Below are 18,883 nucleotides of genomic sequence, written 5' to 3'. Positions count from 1 at the left end.
TGCTACCCAGTCATATTCAAAGTGGTAAAGCCAACCTGTGACCCGCCTGCCACAGCAACACAAACTTCAATACAAGAGCAATACATTTAGGTTGGAGTAATGAGTAATATCAAAAATGAACCACCTCCTATTGCCAGTTTTAATGATTTTTTTTATATAAATCCAGTGAGGAAGTTCAAAAATGAATTTCTCTTATTACATCGGCCCACCTGCAGTACCTTTGTGTCCCCAAATACCTTCTAGAGCATTTCTATGCCATGAAAAATGCTCTAAAAGGAACTACAGCACAAACATAGTCAAGAGGTCCATTTCAGTGTGATTAATTAGTGGAGATGAGGCCGAGAGACAGACAGCTATCAGCCACGATTGCCCGTGTCAGCACACATACCAGTCAAATTGATAAATTAAACTTTAAGCTTTGATGGTGCATGTTGTACTTGGCTGTAAACATGCTGCAACATGGATGTAGATGGAGTTTAATTCACCTTTAGAGCCAGCCTCATGTGGCCATTAGAGGAACTGCAACATATGGGACTTCTGCAGCTTCAGTTTTAGGGCAGATGAATGTATGTTTTTATAGAAGAGTCATGTTTTTAATCAAATTCAAGATATACACAGTAACATAAATAAACTGGGATGTTGAGAAGCTAACATGCTCACGTGTCAGTCCACATTTGAGGTAACAGTGAATCATTTTTTAATGGATGATCTAAATTTGCACTTCACATTTGTTAATGGCTAGAAAATTAATGACACATCTTAGATGAATCATCATCATGATGACTCAATCATTACTTAAGCATTACTGAGTATATGATATTGAATGGTTCATAGAAAATAACAATAACAACAACAACAATAATAATAATAATAATAATAATAATAATAACAATAATAATAATAATACTGATTAGAATGATTTTACAAGAAATTTAGGTTTTGAAATTAGTCAGTAGTTTAAAAAAAACATCACAGGTCAAGTGATTCTCAGTAAATTGGAATAACCATAAGAACGCAAACTGGCTTTGGTGACACACACTTTCAAAAAATATGAATTTGATGACTGACTGGAAAAACTTTTCTGACCTTCTAATCTGTGCAAATATTCATATAAATATATAACAAAACACAAATTTTCTGTAGGTATGGGGCAGCTTGTATGTAAGCCTATTTTTCTAGCTCTGTGATGCTTTTTGAAAAGTGTTACTTTTCTTTGGCTTTGACTTAGATCTGCTGAATCTTTATAACCACAGACCGAGGGCCACAGGGGATCGGGAAGCCAACATGCGTTGGCCGAAAGGCGGGGACATAGCGAGGTCGTCTGTCCCTCATAGAGAACACTCCAGTCATTACTCGAAAAAGTAATCCCGTTACAAACCCCGACCAACAGGACTGAGTATCAAACCGAAGCGCATCGCTATTGGACGCAGTGAGGGTTGGACTCGAGCACCCCGTTTGCTGTTATTCAAACGCAGGGAGCGCGTGCGGCCAGTCGCTCCTCGTTGCGCGTTGGATATGGATCAGGACTCTGCGCGCTTCCCCACTGTCTCCCGCGGACAGGCTGCACTCTGCGGCGCATAAAAGGTTTCCAAATGAACCGCCGCCCTCCCGGCTCCTCCGGCGTGCAATGGCTTAACCGGAGAGACATGAATGTTCGGACGGATGACAGCGTCACTCTGTGCCAAAGGGCTCTCCAAATCGTTACGGAACTTTGTCTCGCGGGACACGTAGACCGGGAGAAATGTTCGGATATATTCCCCCTTGAGAGCAACATACCAGGTAAAGGACACGCAGGTAAATAGAATAAAGTCATTATTTTATTCTCCCCAATTCCCTTAATTAATCACTTCTTTCTCTAAAGTCATGGCGCCCAGTACTCGCAGAGTTTCGAGGGGGAATGGATGAACTAATCACCAACTAGTTAAAAGTTTATTAGTCCACTATTATCCTTATTTTTACTGCGTTTTTTTAAAAACGAAAAATGTTCTGAAAGTGTCTACCTGTTACGCATCTCAGTCCACACTGAGTGAAACGGCAACAGGTGGGAAACAGACCGAGAGGACGAAATGATTCTCCTCCCTTCAGCTATGTTTCCTTTGTAAATTTGCAGTCTGTGAAATTTCACTCTAGTGCCAGCTTGATTGAAAATCTGAATTTTTAAGCTGAATTAAGCTTCCTTGCATACTGTTGCACAGCGGGTGCAAACTTTGCTTTTAAATAGAAGCCAGAAGGGGAGATGTGGTGCCAGATGTTTTTCTTTTCGTGCTGTTTTCCTGATGCTGTGTCTCCTCACTAAACTGTGGTTTTATGACCTTTATATGATCTTTCTATATCAAACAGGTGCATTTGCTGCCCCCTCTTTCTTACAGCTTGCTTTCTCTCCCTTTTTCTCCTTCTCCCTTGCATGTTTGTTGGTCATATTTTGTCCTTCGCCTGCTTCTCTCCTCCTTTCTACGTGTCACCTGTCTTTGTCCTTTGGTTGAATGTAGACATCTCTATTAGTCTCCTTGCTGTGGTCGTGGGTTTCTGTGGCCTCGCCCTGTTGGTAGTCTCTCTCTTTGTCTTTTGGAAGCTGTGTTGGCCCATCTGGAGGAGCAAGGCTCTGTCAGCCCACGCTGAAAATGTGCTCCGTGGGGGTTTCCCCGAGGCACCCCCACCCAACTCCCCCCCGGTTACTGAGTTTAAAGTGGCGGAGGTGGAAAAGAAACAGCCGCCTGAAGTGAAGGTGAATGGACGGAGCTCAGTCAAGCTACTGGAGGCAGCCATGAAGATCAGCCAAACGTCTCCAGACATCCCTGCCGAGGTCCAGACAGCTCTGAGGGAGAAGCTCAGCCAGCAGGCTAAAATCCAGAGGCAGACCACCGAGCCAACCTCCTCCTCCAGGTACTGTCACATGAACCAGTCCCTAGTCTGCTTCTGCACTCAGGCCACTTGTGCTTACAACTAAGTGTAGCATATTAAAGATCTCTTTTGTTTTGTCCATCTCCCCACCCATGTTACAAGAAACACATTTAAAAAAACAAAAACTCACATAGAGCACAAACTGTCCTGACAGTTCGTGACAGGGCTGCTGCTGCTGTCCTCGAGGTAGTGTGGCACATGTCAGTGACTGGTTGGTGACCTTGAATAGCTGCTGCTGCTGTTGTACATCACAAAAATGAGATTCTGCAGCATTTCTGACACATCTCCTTGCTGCACTTTGAACCCTATAATCACTTGTACATGTGAGTCAAGCTGCTCTGGTAAAGACCTCAGTCATTAAACAATCAGCTCTTTCTTCTCTTTGTTTTCCAGTACTGTGTTTAAACTAGAAGGTCCATAATTAGCATGGCTGTGGGGTGGGAGCTGTCATGGTGGAAGGTTGGGTTTTTGTCAGACGCACCAGGCAGCTGTGCTCAGTTTCTCGGAGGAAGCTGGTATTGACATGCACTTTGATTTGTTGTTAGGGCTTGTTAATTAAATGATATTGTGGCGTAGGCCTCCATGAATTATACACCCACCAGTTATGCAGATAGGACAGGTTAAAGATTACAAGACCTACCTTCTCAATTCCTCCGCCTACTTTTTTGACAGCAAAAGCTAAAAGAAGCCTAAAGCAAAACTAATGTTTTAGAGTTAATCGTGGCTTAAAAGAAAAGCCTAGCAGCATATACCATAATCAGGTTATAACACCAGAAAAACTAGTAGATATAGTCTTGGAAAACCAGGAAATCTAACTGCTGACATCTGCAAACATGGAAACCCAACAGTCCAAAACTGGGATTTTATTTCAGTGTCACAAAGAAAAGAAACAAATCCTCAGAGCTGAAAAGCTGGAACCAAAAAATAGAAAACAATTTGACATTTGAAACAATGACTAATTATTAAAATTATTCTAAGAATTTATGACTAACTTGGTTCAGCGTCCACAATTAACATTTGCCAAGCACCAAAAGCATTTTTAGTTTGGAGATTCAGTCTTAGAAACCTTCCCTTCATACTGGCAGGTAAATGTTTAAACTAAAATAGTCACATAATAGAAACTCTACAGAGTTTCCACCGTGTTTCGGTGACCTTTACAGACACACTTTTTTCTGTCCTCAGCTGTCGTTGTTAAAATTTGACATCCACATTATGCAAAGACCATCACCAACTCTTCCTCTGATTGACTCTGACCCTGACATTTATGTGTAACTGTGCATCTGTAACCAAGCCAAACAGTGGCAGAGCACAGGTGAAACTTTGTGGAACAAGGGTGGAAATGCAAAACAGAGGGATGAAGTTTAAGTCAATCATATATGTTTCATTTTCAACTATACTCATTAGTAAAGACAATTTTTAAAAACAATTTTCCATATTTTGCTTTGGCCTCTTTGTGTCAAGACAGCACACAGAGTTAAAAACTGAGAAATTGAATTGCAATTCTTCAAATGACCACTAGAGACCCGTTCCAAAAGCGAGTCCGTCCCCAAAATAACAAAATACACCCTGTTACAGAAATGTTTTCGTCACTGCAAATGCTTTTTCTCCCCCATAACTATACAGAGGGGCGTGAAGGCCCTAGCATGATTAGTGGTCAAAGAAAGAGAAAAAGGTATACTGGGGACAAACAGAGTCAATTCCGCTATATTTGGTGTGCAGTGAAAAATGATCAATATGCTTTTTGTGACATTTTTGTTGGGTTGTTTTCTAATGTGAAATATGTGCCATGGCTCCAAACAGTAGGAAGTTTGTGCCTCAGTTTTCACAAGTGGAATTTTAGTATTGAATGGTACTTAATAAGCCAATAAGTGTACAGTTTATATGTAGCATGCTTCGAGTTAGCTGATAACCTAGTCGTCTACTTTTTATTAGAGATGGCACGATACCACTTTTTTATGTCCGATACCGATACCGATATCATAAATTTGGATATCTGCCGATACCGATATGAATCCGATATAGTGTTTTTTAATCAACAAAACTGTTTTTTAAATATCTTGCTGCATTTTGTATAAGTTCATACTCAAGTTTAAAACAACAACTACACTAAAGCTATTCTGTTATACCTGTATGCAAAAAAAAAATATTTCATAGTTCAGCAATACTGATCAATCTAATAAACTTAAACCTACACCATCCTCCCTATTCTGGTATTTTAAAGAGTACTTAGCATAAATATTAAGCAACCTAACTAATAGGGTTCCAACTCCCAGCAACAACAAAAATAAATAAATAAAAAATAGGGAACCACCCCTCACGCTCCACCTCATGATGCTTAATCGACGTAATCAACCTTAATTTGATGCAGTGTGAAAAAAAATGCACAGAAATCAATTATTTTTCAAGAAATATTAAATAGATTCAACATCTTTCTTCAACAAAATTGCAGACTGCACAGATGGTACCTTCCCAAAGGAAAAAGTACTATAGCTTACTAGGGTATATATATTAGACTTAATAGTCACTATATACAGTAGTTGACTTCTATTCATTTTACATCAAATTAAAACTTTGGGTGTCAGATAATTATTTATTAAAAGCTAGACATTTTAAATGAGAATAAGAAAGAAAAGTATGTCTTTGTGCCCCCTTTTCCCTGTTAATGCCCTATCGGCCCCCCTGGCTAAACTTTGCTAGATCCGCCCCTGCACAGTTACCAGCCGTCAGCTACGTAGAAAAAGATCTTCGAGTAGAAAGTAATATTAAATAAATTCTAACAACAGCTTATCAAACTTAAACGTGCTGCTGTTGTTCAGCCGCTGGTTTCCTCTTTCTGGTGCAAAGTGGGCCAAAAACAAACCAGAGAGACGGACTCGCGACAGAAAAGCCGATCAGCTGATCGTTAAGCAGTTTCATGATTGAAGTAGCAGCAAGAAGAGGCAGTCGCTTGTTAAGCTTAATGCAGGAATGCTTTACAAACATTCAGAGATGGACTTACACACTTGCTTTACTTCTCTCGGGGATAACTTTGTCGGAGATGAAATGCCAGGTTGCTAGCGAAGCTCCAAATGCTATCCAGACCACCGACAGGTCCCGCATGCCACAGCCGCTCTATCACGTGATGCATACTGCTCCGACGTGCTAACGTTCTGAGGCGAGTTACGGCGTGTTGCAAGTTTTGTGAGGTGCTTTCGTGATATTTAATGGATCGGATTACATTTTTTATTTTTCTCCGATATCCGATCCAGTAATTTAGGTCAGTATCGGACCGATACCGATACGTAATATCGGATCGGTCCATCTCTACTTTTTATAAGTTCACTTCTGGCTTCAAAGAAACAAAATGATGGTAGCCAAAATTCTAACTGACATTATAGTGTTTGGTTTCTAGACAACTAATGAGACACAAAATATAACTTTTATCTATTGTGTGACAAACCATACACTGCAAAAGTTTGGAGTCCGAAGGTTGTTAAACTTTTTCAGGGTATTGTAGATGTTTGTAACTTTAACACTTAGGAAAACAGAGAAAGAGGAAGACAAAGGAAGATGTCAATAAGCCCATATGGATTGAGTGTGTGTTGGGGGATTCAAAGAGAGATAAAGGTTGACAATACACAAAAATCATAAAGGAGAAAACAAATCTTGCTAATCAATGTTCAGTTGGTAAATCAGGCACACTTTCCTTTTCCTCTGAGATTTGTGCTGGCGATGTTCCCCCTCTGTGCTGTTTACAATATTTCAGTGTAGCATTTAATCTTCAGCTGTGCTTCCTGTGCCACGGTTGTCAGGCTGCTGTGATTGTCTTACGGTCAGAAAGGAGGAGGGCCAGTTGCTAGGTGACAAGATCGGCGAGTCAAAGACAGACGTGGTTTTCTCAAAAGATGTCAACTTCACTGAAATTTGCAGCATTCAGGTAATTGGAATGAGGGCTCAAATCTGAGTGCTGGAGATGTGTTTTCATTTCCCCAAACCAACGCCAGTAGTGGCAAAAATCAATTTGTCACTTTGATCACTGGTGATTTAATATCACCTGTTACCATATGGATGATAAAACCAGCTATTTTCAGCTAGGGAGTTTGCTGGGATTTAAAATATGCAATATAGGGCGCTGCTTTATAGGCTGAGAGCGCCTGGCCTGGGTTCAAGTCTGACCTGTGGCCCTTTGCCACATGCCTTCCTCTCGCTCTGCCCCCGCTTTCCTGTCCTTTCCTCACTGTGTCTGTCAAATAAAGCTGGAAAAACTGATCATCTGTCTAAAACAAGCCCCCTTTAAGCAAACCTCTGATTGGCTGCTCCTCATATACAAAACAAAATTTAAACTGCAGGTGGGTGGGGCTTCTGCTCCAGAGCAAGACCGGGTCACAGACTTGATATGAGCATCAAAAGATGCTAGCACATGAGTCATACATGGAAAGCCATAACCAAGTCGCTGAACATCTGTGCCGAGTATGGCCTAGAAGTATCAAGCGCAACGCCCCCAGGGTAGTTTGAAAATGGCCAAGCTAAGATCCTGTTTGACTTCGAGATACAAACAGACAAACTGGTGACTGTGGCGGCCCTCTACTGTGTCCGCTACCAACCAGACACAGTAACGGTTGACAAGCAGAGGAAGCAATATAAACACGAGTAACACAAGAAGCTTGAGAATACCAAGGGTTGAAAGAGGAGGTAGAGAAGATGAGGAGCTCGAAGGATAAAGACCGCCCACAGGGGGATTTAAAAAAACAAAGCATATATATCTCTGGACAATATTTAGACTATCGCCATTTTGGTTCCTAGTTAATTATGCACTATTGTGAGCATCTGGTGGTAGTTTATTAAACATTTAAAGGTTTCTACACTAGATATTGTTTTTAGACTTTTTCCTGAATAGTAATAAAAACAATAACCAGCTTTTATTTGTGTGGTATTTTGCTCTGATAAACCTTTTGTTCCATAAAAAAGCTGCTCTTCCATGACGCCAAACACACGACAAATGAGACATTTACCTGATGCTCTGTGATGCTCCTTTCAACAGGCACAATTCATTCAGGCGCCACCTGCCTCGTCAGAAGAATGTCACCAGTTTTGACTTCACCATGGACACAGTGCCTCTCCGCCAGTCCTCTACTGTCAGCATTGGAAGAATAAAACCTGAACTCTACAAGCAGAAGTCTGTGGACTCAGAAGAGGCCAAAGAGCCCGTGGAGACTTGTGGAAAGCTAAGCTTTTCGCTTCGTTACGACTACGAGGAGCAGGCTTTGGTGGTGAGGATCCTGAAAGCTTTGGATCTGCCTGCCAAAGACTTCACAGGCACCTCTGACCCATATGTGAAGATCTACTTGCTACCCGAGAGAAAGAAGAAGTTCCAGACTCGAGTTCATCGCAAGAATCTAAACCCCACATTTGACGAGACCTTCTGTTTCCCCGTAGTATACGATGAGCTTTGCAACCGCAAGCTCCATTTCAGCGTCTACGACTTTGACCGATTCACCAGCCACGATATGATTGGGGAGGTGGTTGTGGACAACCTCTTTGAACTCTCTGATCTTTCCAGGGAGGCGGTTGTTTGGAAGGATATTCATGCAGCAACCACAGTGAGTTGGTGTTCACACTAAGACACTGCCAAATCCTCGCATATGTGTATGTTGTTGCTATTTAAGAAATGTTGCACCAGGCCTCTGTGCTGTTACCGTGGTAGTAGTGAATGGGATTTTATACTGTTGTCAGAAATGTCTAATCAAAAAATATTATGGCAGGTGCAATGCATTGCATAATTCAAATGCTTTGGGAAATGGATTTCAACAGCCAAACACCCACACAGCATTTTCCAGAAAATGCTGGGTATTCTGCAGATGTAATTATAGAAACAGAGTAAAAAATATCCAAGACCACATTTATGCAGTGACTAAAACTCTACAGGTAAACAAAAAGGGTTTGCAGGCTTTGCAGCATACTGCAGATAGCCTGTCCTCATATGAACTCTTTTCTAAAGATTTGTGGTTATTTAGCCCCCGAATGCATTTACTCCAGCATAACCACTTATCACAATTTGCTCAAGAGGCTGGGCTTTATTAATGAATGTGTTCCTGGTGAGAAACACTGAGCCTTTGCTTTCAGGTTCACTTTAGTGTCTGTGGGCTAAATTAGCAGCAACAGAAGAACAATAAATTTTGTTTTGCATAAAGAATTGTTTAACTGGCTATTCTCTCGCTTCCTTAATATATTATAATTTTTATATTGATGCTTTCTAAAAGCACAGGCATTAAGAGCTGATAAAATTTGTTTACTTAAAACCACATTTGTTGCATCAATTAAATTTTACCCTTACCTATGAGAACTGCATGGAGACTGTGCAAGAGAAAACTGCAGTCGGGTGTGATTTCAGTGCTCATTACATTCAACTCCAGAGGAATGCTACACTATCATAGACTCATAAGACATCACTTTAAAATAAACGGACTAATGTAACTCTATAGACAACTTCATATAGAGTTTGGTAATATAAATGGCATGGAGAAAGTTTATATTTATATTTTTCCTCCTGTGCACATCTCATCATAGTCACTTGGATTGTGGGATTTCTTTTTTTATATTCCTATTTCTGTGTTGACACAACCAAAGGCAGCTTGGTAACTTTGGACCTGTACTAATCTTAAGGTATTTATCTGACAATTTTTATGGCACAAGTAGTATTTATAAACATGTGTGGTTATAAGGTATTGTCTAACTTCAGCTCCCTTCCTATTGGTTTCTCTTAACTTTTCTGCAAGCACTTGCCAACTGTTCTCCAACCGGTGCACAAACTGTGAAAAGTGCAGCTTGCTGAAACCAAAACATATGGGAAAACATAGGTGAAATGTTTACTTTCACAATTTCACTACAACTTGGAGAGTAGTTGCTGAGCGTTCGCAGATGAGTTTATCATGTAAACTATGGGCAGCTGCAACGCCTCGCTAACAACCATAGCAATCTCAGTGAGGTTTTGAGTGTAGCACCTTATACCTCTTTGTGATCAATCTTGGGGAACACACGTTTCCCCTTATTTCAAGATGTTTACAGACCAGTCTGTAGGTCTGTGTGAGAGAGGCTTACAATAATTGAACATTCAAGCCAAACTCCAATGTTAATTCAATAGTAAGATGTAGCGTACGGGATTTCACTGGCTATAAATGTGTAGTTGCAGAGAGTTGTCTAGATTACTCAATTAACAACTATGATGTTAAATTTCAGCAGAAAAAACAGTCTACACTTCTCTTTTTAGTAGTTATAGATAATGTCATTAACAATTACCAATGTAACCTAATTCATTGTGTAAACTATGACAGAATAAACAAACAAACTTCATTTTAAGAACCTCTACAAACTAACAATTAAATGAGCTGCAAAATCATGTTCTTACGTTTTGAAATTGCAACATACGCTATTGGTATTCGTTTTGCTAGCAAACAAATTGAGCCAACAACAAACTCAACTACAATGAATCAAATAATATTGCATATACAATAGTGATTTAAAAAACATGCTAACAGGTCTATAAAGCCATAATGATAAGATCATTTAGATGTTTAGCAGCTATACATTTTGCAGTCTTGATTATCTTAGTTTATGCTAGTATGCTAACATTTGCTAAATAAACTGTATTGTTTATTACCAACAACAGTTGACAGATTTGTGAATGACTTTCATTTCATTGATACTTGGTCATAAACCGAAGTTTCTGAATAATTGAAATATTGGCCTGATGATGATGATGAAGTCTAATACAAAGAAGATGTTATAATTTTGATCTTGTGGTTTCTCAAGTCATTGCAAAACATGATAGTTTAATGCGTCTATCTGTTAAAAAAAGATACTTTCCCATCAATTACCAATAAAAAAGTTCATTCTAACGATTAATATAGTGACATATCACACTATGTATGATTTAACCTCTCCTGGCTATGATTGCCTGTATTACAACCACCAAAGTATTGTTGAGATGGTTTTCTTAGGACTGTTACCAAAGCCTGGAAACCATACATTAGTACTATTTACTACTAGATTAATGATTTACGGTTATTGGATGAAGAAACAGTAACAAATCTGAACAGTTAATTGTTAGTTAAGTTTACCGCCATAAAGAATTGAAGGACTGAGATAAATGTCAAATAGCCTGCAGAGCCATGCTAATTAAACTCTCACTATCAGCTCAATGCATATGACCTCTTTTAAAAACTGACCTGTTTGCTCCTTTGCTTTGGCATTTTGATTCACAGAATGTGGCAAATCATTTAAATTTGGTTCAATACATTCTGCTCTCTTTTCTTTTTATGCCCTCCAGGAGAGTATCGATTTGGGAGAGATCATGTACTCGTTGTGCTACCTCCCCACAGCAGGGAGAATGACCCTAACAGTCATCAAATGCAGAAACCTCAAAGCCATGGACATCACAGGCTCCTCAGGTAATCAAATAGCAAAATAGTCTTCACATCAAAAGCAAAACTTAGGAATTAATTAAATATAGTTAAGCTGAGAGAGCAAAAAGAAATAGGGACGATATATATCCTTTATTTTTCCAGGTAAAAGTCTCTTTTATAAAATATTCTGAGAACATAGGACACATTGGTTGTGGTTTTTAGAAATAGAGTCACACACATAAGAAGAAACTAGCCCAAGCAGTGATTTATTTGCAAAAACCAATCCACGGGAAGGTCTGGGATATACAGAGCCGGTCACTTAGCAGCAGCATACAGAAGAGAGTGATGTACAAGTTTTCCAAGGTCTGTAATAAATGTAAAGAACAATGATAAATGGCATCCAGCCTCTTTAAGTATTAGCCAGGTGTGTTCATAATGAGAAGTTCCCCTGTAGGTCGCCTGACTTAGAGCACAATAAAAAATGCATTCCTGAAAAGAAACCTAATTAATTTATTTTTTATCTTGGACACAGGATTTTCAATATAAAGTTTAAATGAGAAAATTCTGATCGATAATGATACCTGAATACAAGTTTCAGCCCTTTGATTATTTATGAATAAAATGAACTTAGATTTGTCTGCATTTAACAGAAACTTATGTAAAGTTAAATGATACTAAGCATCATAATAGGCAAACTACTGAAATCTGAGGGTTTTTACAACTGAAAAACACAAACAACAGCAGATTGTATCATCTGCATAAAAATGGGAGGAGGCATTTGATAAATCATTGACAGAGAAGAGTAGTGGGCCCAATATGGAGCCCCGAGGAGCACCGAGGGATGCCAGGAGAAAAACCAGAAAGGCAAAAACAATGCACAAGAAACTGAAACAAAGAGGCTAATGAAGTTTAATGTCAGAAGCCATGAAAGCTTTTGACACAATTGCAAATTATTTCATATATTTGTCTCTCAGATCCATATGTGAAGGTCTACTTGATGTGTGATGGACGGAGGTTAAAGAAACGAAAAACAACAATTAAGAAAAGCACACTTAATCCGGTGTACAACGAGGCTATCATCTTCGATATTCCCCCGGAGAATGTGGAACAAGTCAGTCTGTCCATCATGGTCATGGATTATGATCGGTGAGTTAAATACTCACTAAATACTGTTTATGTTCACATGCTTACATTAAAACGATAAAGTGAGCAGAGTAGAAGTAGATCAAAACATATTTTTAATTTAGTCATGATCCAAAGCACATGTGTGTCAATGTGTGTGTTTTATGACTACCAGTGTTGGACACAATGAGGTGATTGGCGTGTGTCGTACGGGGCCAGATGCTGAAGGGCTCGGACGAGATCACTGGAACGAAATGTTGGCTTATCCACGGAAGCCCATCACGCACTGGCATGTACTAGGAGAGGTACAAGCATGTTCTTTTCCTTACTAGTCTTACAGAGCCCGATTAAAACTTCTGAATGTGAGACTGAACTGTATAGGTGTTATGGCTTGCAAAGCAAAGAAACCACACAGTAGACTGTCACATTTTCTAAATGTCAATCTATTCCATCTCTACGGGGAGCACATTATTTATGTCTTTTTATTTTTATTTTATATTAGTTCAATTGAATCTTTCCAACATTGTGAAACTATGAAATCATCCGGAACGTGTAATTGTTGCTTCCCAATTTAGGGTTTACTTTTCTGATTAATTTCCAAAGTTTTAGGGAGCCTAGACGCAGCTGCAATGTTAATGAGCAGCTGTTTTCTCTTAAATTACTAATACTGCAGATTGAAAGTGCCCTCTTTGATATCTGCAAGGAAAAGGGGTTCTTATTGCATGGGGACATATGCATCCAGGGGAAAAGGGATTGTAAACAAATACATTTTGTCTTAAAATTAGTCTCTTGTCTGTAAATTAAACAAACAAACAAAAAAACATAAAGAACAACCTTGAAGGGATTTTGAAAAGTTTATTAGCTATTTTTCCCAAAATCTCATTGAGACGCTTAACATTTATTTCTTTGCAATACTAAGGCACCAAATTTGTTTTCTAAGGGAAAACAGATGGCTTCACTTCATGAAAGCTGGTCTCCAAACCATTGTTACTTACATGTTGCATGTGTTCATTTAAGTCATGCAGCAAAAGGCGCATGTAGTCCTTTTAATGGGGCCTGTTTTTCAGATAAGGAGTAGCTAATCCTGTACTCATAGAGAAGTTGTCAGTTTTATAGACTGGAAGGCTTTTTTTCCTTTTTACAGAGGACAGCTGTTTCACTACAGTAAATTAATATTTTACATGTTATCAATTCTTTCCCTCTTTTGTCACACCCACTCCCCACCTGGAGAATAGGAAAACACAGGTGATTACCTATTTTCAGTGGTAAACCTACATTATGATTTGGTGAAAGCTGTGATCATAGGCAAAATATATGCATTATCTAGAAAGGACCTTTCTACAGGTGGTAGTTTGCACAAGCAACAAAGCAAGCAGATTTTACAATCAAGAAAATAAGAAAACTAAAGGTTAAATAACCATTTAAACAGAGAAATACAAGTGGATTAATAACATTTTGTAACTTCAGGAAAGGCTCTTAAATAATGGAGGAAGGTATTTAAAAGAGGTCACTGACTCAACTGACCTGGTTTTCTCAGGCAGCTTGTTCCATTGTCCTGAGACTCTTACTGCGAAAGCTCTGCCACCTCGAGTTTTCGGCTCTCTATATATAGAGATATATATATATAAAACATACTGAAGGTTAAAACAGGTGTGATGTGGTCACTTCTCTAGGTTCTTGTTAAAACGTCTGGTAGCTGGGCTTTGGACAGTCTGATAAATTGATTTTTTTGTCAAAGCAGGGAAGAGGCTGTTGAAATGTTGAAATAGTCGAGGTCTGAGGAGTCACGAGTTGTGGGAAAGCTTGAAAGGATCATGTGTCAAAGCAAAAAATGGATACACAAGACTGATGTACAGTTGAGTCTATAAATATTTGGAAGGTGAAAGAGTTTTTGTATTTCCACTGTACGCCAACTATTGAAGTGCAGGCTTTCAGCTTTAATTTAAGGGGTTTAAGAGAAGTATTCCATTAATTACAGAAATACTAAGTGTGCCATTTTCAGAGGCTAAGAAATAAATTAGAATTATTTCCATGGCTTGGAAAAGCTAAAAGCAACCAACACCTAACCAAGTCAAGAACATTCTAAAGGATGTCATGATCAAAGTCTACAGTCGAGAGAATCCTTCATAAATGAAAATACTGAGAGTTTGTGACAAGATCAAAATCATTAGTTACACTCACGATGACGATAAAGGAACGATCCTTACATTTAAAATAATTTTTTTTACTGGCCAGATTCATTTTGAGCTTCTAAAAATTAGGAATTATGTATAAAAAAGGCTTTAAATCCTTCATAGTTTATGTTATTTTGGAAAACCCCTTCAGGTTAAGCTGGAAGTCTGAACATCTTGGCAGCATTTCAGTCCAAATTATAAAAAATATATTTATTGTGCAAATTCTTATGGACTTCACTGTAGCCATTGAGCACCCAGTATTTTCTTTAGTAATTGCATCTTGAATTATCACATCACAATCAAGTAGCAATATGTGACTAAATTGATTCTTTACATTTCTATTTAATTTGGGATATAATCCGACATACCCTATATGTAACAAGACAAGGGAAATGATATACACTGCTTAAGGTCCAGTTGCTCCAAAATAGATTTGCCTATGATCACAGTGTATTTGTAGGACTAGAGAAAATACCTGCTTACCAGGGAAAGACTGGATAGCTCTTTAATGTTGCTTGTTTTGTGATGCTTTACCTTTCAGTGGCCTGGAAGAGCAGCAAGCTTTGAGAGTCAAGGTTCATGTCCTTCACCCAAACCTCCACATACACCCTGATGATCACAGGTGGAGTGCCAGCATCACCTCTGTAAGAAACCAGATGTTTGTTTGCCGACAAGCTATGTTGCCTATCACCCTTTTGAGCGGATTGAATTCATGTTTCTATGTTTGTACTGAAATTCATTCATTTGAATGCAAGTTCTTCAAGTGCTCTACAGAGATGGCTATGCACAGCACTCACAGTCATTCAAAGTTTGTTTTTCATACGTGTGCTTTGGAAACGTATTTGACTAACATTTACACAGACCACATGAATGGTAGGCCTCACTGCAACAAGTTGTGGTGGTTAACTTGCAGCGTTATCAGTTTTTTTTCAGTACCAGAGCAACATTTTTTCAGCCCTCAAGCTCTTTAGTGCGTTACCATTTTAGTTTGAAATGGCACAAAGTTTAAGGGCTATGCTGCTCAGTACCACAAAAATATTTACTTGATGAAAAACACTTGATGAATCAAGCGAGTCATGCTCTAGGTTTTATTTGGGAATGCAGGTAACTGAGCCTCTGCAAGGGCTGAGAAATCTCAGTAAATATATCAGTCACAGCTGTCACAGATGTGTAAAACAGAATAGCCATCACTCTGCAGGACTCTCATATTTGGAGAAACAGTAGCTGGTTCATGTAGCATATGTACAGAAAGATCAAATTAAAGTGTGTCTAAATGAACTTCAGACTAAATTGGTTTCTTAAAATTGGCCACAATGAAATGACAAATTCATCTTTATTTTTGTACACACAGAACAACCTTATTTCATAACTGCAAACACAAGCAGCAGTATTATTTAGAAACAATTAAACTTACCCTCTAATTAGTCCAGTAACACTGATATTGAAACTCCCACGTTCATTATTGTAGGGTGTTCACTTCAGAACGCATGGAGATGACCGCTGTCGTGGACTGTGAGATTTGGCAGTTCGTTCCCACTTGAATGTTCATTTTCACGCAACCACAGGCAGGTTTTGTAAACACATCTGTTTGTCCTCTGTGTAAACTTTTGATGTGCAACATTAAAAATAAAACTGTTGTTCTTTTTAAACATACATAATGAAGCATAGTGAACAGAATAAAAAAGTAGTGACATCTTAGGTTTCTTACATTAACAGTAATAATTAGGCAAATTAACCTGTACTGGAGTACAAGAATAATGCCGCGTCGTCTCCATATATCATTAATTTATAAGGTTGCTAAATTTTTCTTTGGGAGACGGAGCTTTAGCTGCAATCTTTTAGCATTTGATTGCGCTTTTAGGATCCCTGCATTATATTGACATTTTAAATCGAGTCAGTGGGAAACATTAAAGAGTTAGTATTTTAAATACTCAGATAGCTAGCATAGTTAATAAGCTAGCTGCAGCCGCTAATAGTATAAAAGATCAACATAGCTGCTGTGAAGCCTCGAGGTTCACAGTGTTACACAGTCGCTGAGATTGCCGTGGCATTAGCCAAGGAGCATACCCTGGTTAACCTGCCTTTTTAATTAATAATTTCCCAAACTATAATTTACCAAATGAACTTCATGTTTTATTCACTAAAGCTTGAAACTAGTTACTGGTCAATCAATTGAGAAGGGCTCAGCTTAAAGCCACTACTGCTCATCAAAAGAAAAGACTAGATGCATTTTGGCCATGTCCGTGTTTGGGTCGGACCAAGGACACACGAGGTGATGTTTCCCTCCCGACCCCAATCTGGGTAAGTGTCAGAGGATGGATATGAAACCTGAAAAATAGTTCTGAGACTTAGAATAACCATAAATGACAAATACAATTCTAAATCCCATTTATGGGTCGGATTGTTTGGTTAAGGTCATTCTAAACCAGATTACCTACCCCTGCTGAAACAATTTTAGCAATTTTAAAACAATGCATGTTTAAAGCAGCTGCACCTTGGCTGAACTTGTCAGAGAAACGAGGCCACTGTGGAGCTGCCTTGGCCTTACTTCTACATTCATGGTTTATACTGTCTACGGCTCCAGCTGATAAAGTCTGTAGCTGTGTCTGCTGGTGGCAGCTGTGTTTCAGGTGATAAGAAAAAAGAAAATCTTGTAAATTTAAATGGCTTGACAGGTATAATAGTCAGCAAGGAGTAGGTGTTATTGAACAGTTAATTTAATTTTAAAAAGCGCAGAAGATTAATACAAACAGTGGCTAACACACACACACACACACACTCAAATATTTCCATATATTATGAATATTTTTACAATATTTTATATTTTTAAGCCACATGAAATAAACCATCATCTCAGATTTTCCTGTGAGTAATAACTAATAAGAACCCAACATAGCAAATAGAAAAAGGCTATGTACTGTTATCTTACTTGCAAATGCAGTTAATGATGCTCTTTTCCCCTTGCTCTGTCCTCTGTGTTAAAAAAAAAAGAGAATATTTTTACTTGTAGCATGCCTCTCACCACTACAAAAAAATTAAGCACTTATCGGGGGAAATGCGAATATGTCAGAGTATTTCAGATTAAAAAGTTTGTGTTTACAGTTGTATATATCCATACTTGTCAATGGCACTTTTGTTTGTATATATTGAAAAGTGAATTCTAAAAAGCTGTCGTAAACTTATGGAAATAGAGACATCACAATGTATTTCTATTGTTTGGTGATACTTTGAAGCGCTCCGACCTGTAAACGAGTGCAATTTCGACACGTTCTGTAATAGTTGTGAACAATTAGTCAAACTGGAGACCCAGTGAAGCCAATTCTACCTTACCGAGTTATTCCATGTTTAGGACCTTAGAGCTTTGAGCTGTAATTGTTTGAGTATATATGGACCGAGAACAACTTCGACTACTGTCATGATGTGTACAGTTTGTGATAACTTTTGTAACAATTTAAAGTAAATATTTGGGATATAATTTATTGTATCTGTTTCATATGTATTTTAAACACATAAATAAAAAAAATATCAGTAAATAACAGTATGTCTCACTCTGTCTGGGCAGGAATTATATTAGTCTTCTAGTGGCTAAAGAAATCAAAGTATATAAAAGGTGTCTAAAGTAAAAGGGGGCATTCATAAAAACCATACTTGATTTAAATTTGGAAAATCCCGATGTGCACTGTGCTCCTTGATCTTTAAGTAACCAGAACGTGCTACAGAGAGGCATGCATATATAGCAAAAGTACTGGAGAGATGCACAAGGAAACAACCTTGAAGGGGATAGTGACCAAAGTGAAATCAGGTAGATTTCTTTTTTTATAATCATAGTTTTTTGTGTGTGTGTGTGAGAAAATAAAGTTTTAAGAGGACTTTTTAAGGTCATGTGGAAAAATGAAGTACAGCCTTCTATAAAAGCAGCAATTCTAGTTATTTGATGGTCTGGAGCATTCAGGTGTGTGTTAGAAATTCTAAGGATGAAAGACCTCAGTGAGGATCTTAGCGAAGCAGCTGTTAATGGCCATCAGTCCATGAAGGGTTATAATTTCCAAACAATTTCAGCTCCATCATTTTACAGCGAAAAAGATTATTCACAAGTGGAAAACATTCAAGACAGCTCCCAAAACATCACATACATACAAGAGCACACACTGTCTTTATACACAGGACCAACAAGTATAGAAATTACATCTATATTGTTGCTGCATTGACTGGTAACACTCAAGTGGTCAAATTAAACTTGCTGAAGTAAATAAAGCAGAAGGAAATCTCTGAAGCCTTTGAATGATGACAGTCACGTTGCTAAGT

At 38.5% G+C, this 18,883-nt stretch overlaps 1 protein-coding gene across 2 annotated transcripts; it reads left to right on the top strand.

Annotated features, from left to right (window-relative positions):
- Positions 1–1,327: 1,327 nt before the first annotated feature.
- Positions 1,328–18,108, top strand: syt10 (synaptotagmin X). 2 transcript variants are annotated; one of them, XM_085436561.1, is made up of 7 exons: positions 1,328–1,779; positions 2,490–2,883; positions 7,922–8,480; positions 11,207–11,327; positions 12,257–12,428; positions 12,580–12,709; positions 15,120–18,108. In XM_085436561.1, exons 1-7 carry the CDS (start codon positions 1,593–1,595, stop codon positions 15,189–15,191), a joined length of 1,635 nt encoding a protein of 544 aa, XP_085292687.1. In that variant the 5' UTR covers positions 1,328–1,592; the 3' UTR covers positions 15,192–18,108. The 2 variants fall into 2 exon arrangements, with proteins under 2 accessions (XP_085292687.1, XP_085292686.1); XM_085436560.1 differs by having other exon boundaries at positions 1,328–1,794.
- Positions 18,109–18,883: the final 775 nt, after the last annotated feature.

The sequence above is a fragment of the Copadichromis virginalis genome, linkage group LG17, assembly GCF_057382275.1.
Source record: "Copadichromis virginalis isolate Kocher_CV1m ecotype Utaka linkage group LG17, C_Virginalis_male_GT1.1, whole genome shotgun sequence".
Classification (NCBI taxonomy): domain Eukaryota; kingdom Metazoa; phylum Chordata; class Actinopteri; order Cichliformes; family Cichlidae; genus Copadichromis; species Copadichromis virginalis.
This window is presented reverse-complemented; position numbering and strand designations above follow the sequence as displayed.

Excerpts from the sequence above, each read along its gene's own strand:
- syt10 (XM_085436560.1), top strand. The coding sequence starts at position 1,593 with ATGAACCGCCGCCCTCCCGGCTCCTCCGGCGTGCAATGGCTTAACCGG. Across the intron at positions 12,429-12,579 it reads ATGGTCATGGATTATGATCG|TGTTGGACACAATGAGGTGA; the intron begins GTGAGTTAAATA and ends TATGACTACCAG. Across the intron at positions 12,710-15,119 it reads ACTGGCATGTACTAGGAGAG|TGGCCTGGAAGAGCAGCAAG; the intron begins GTACAAGCATGT and ends TTTACCTTTCAG.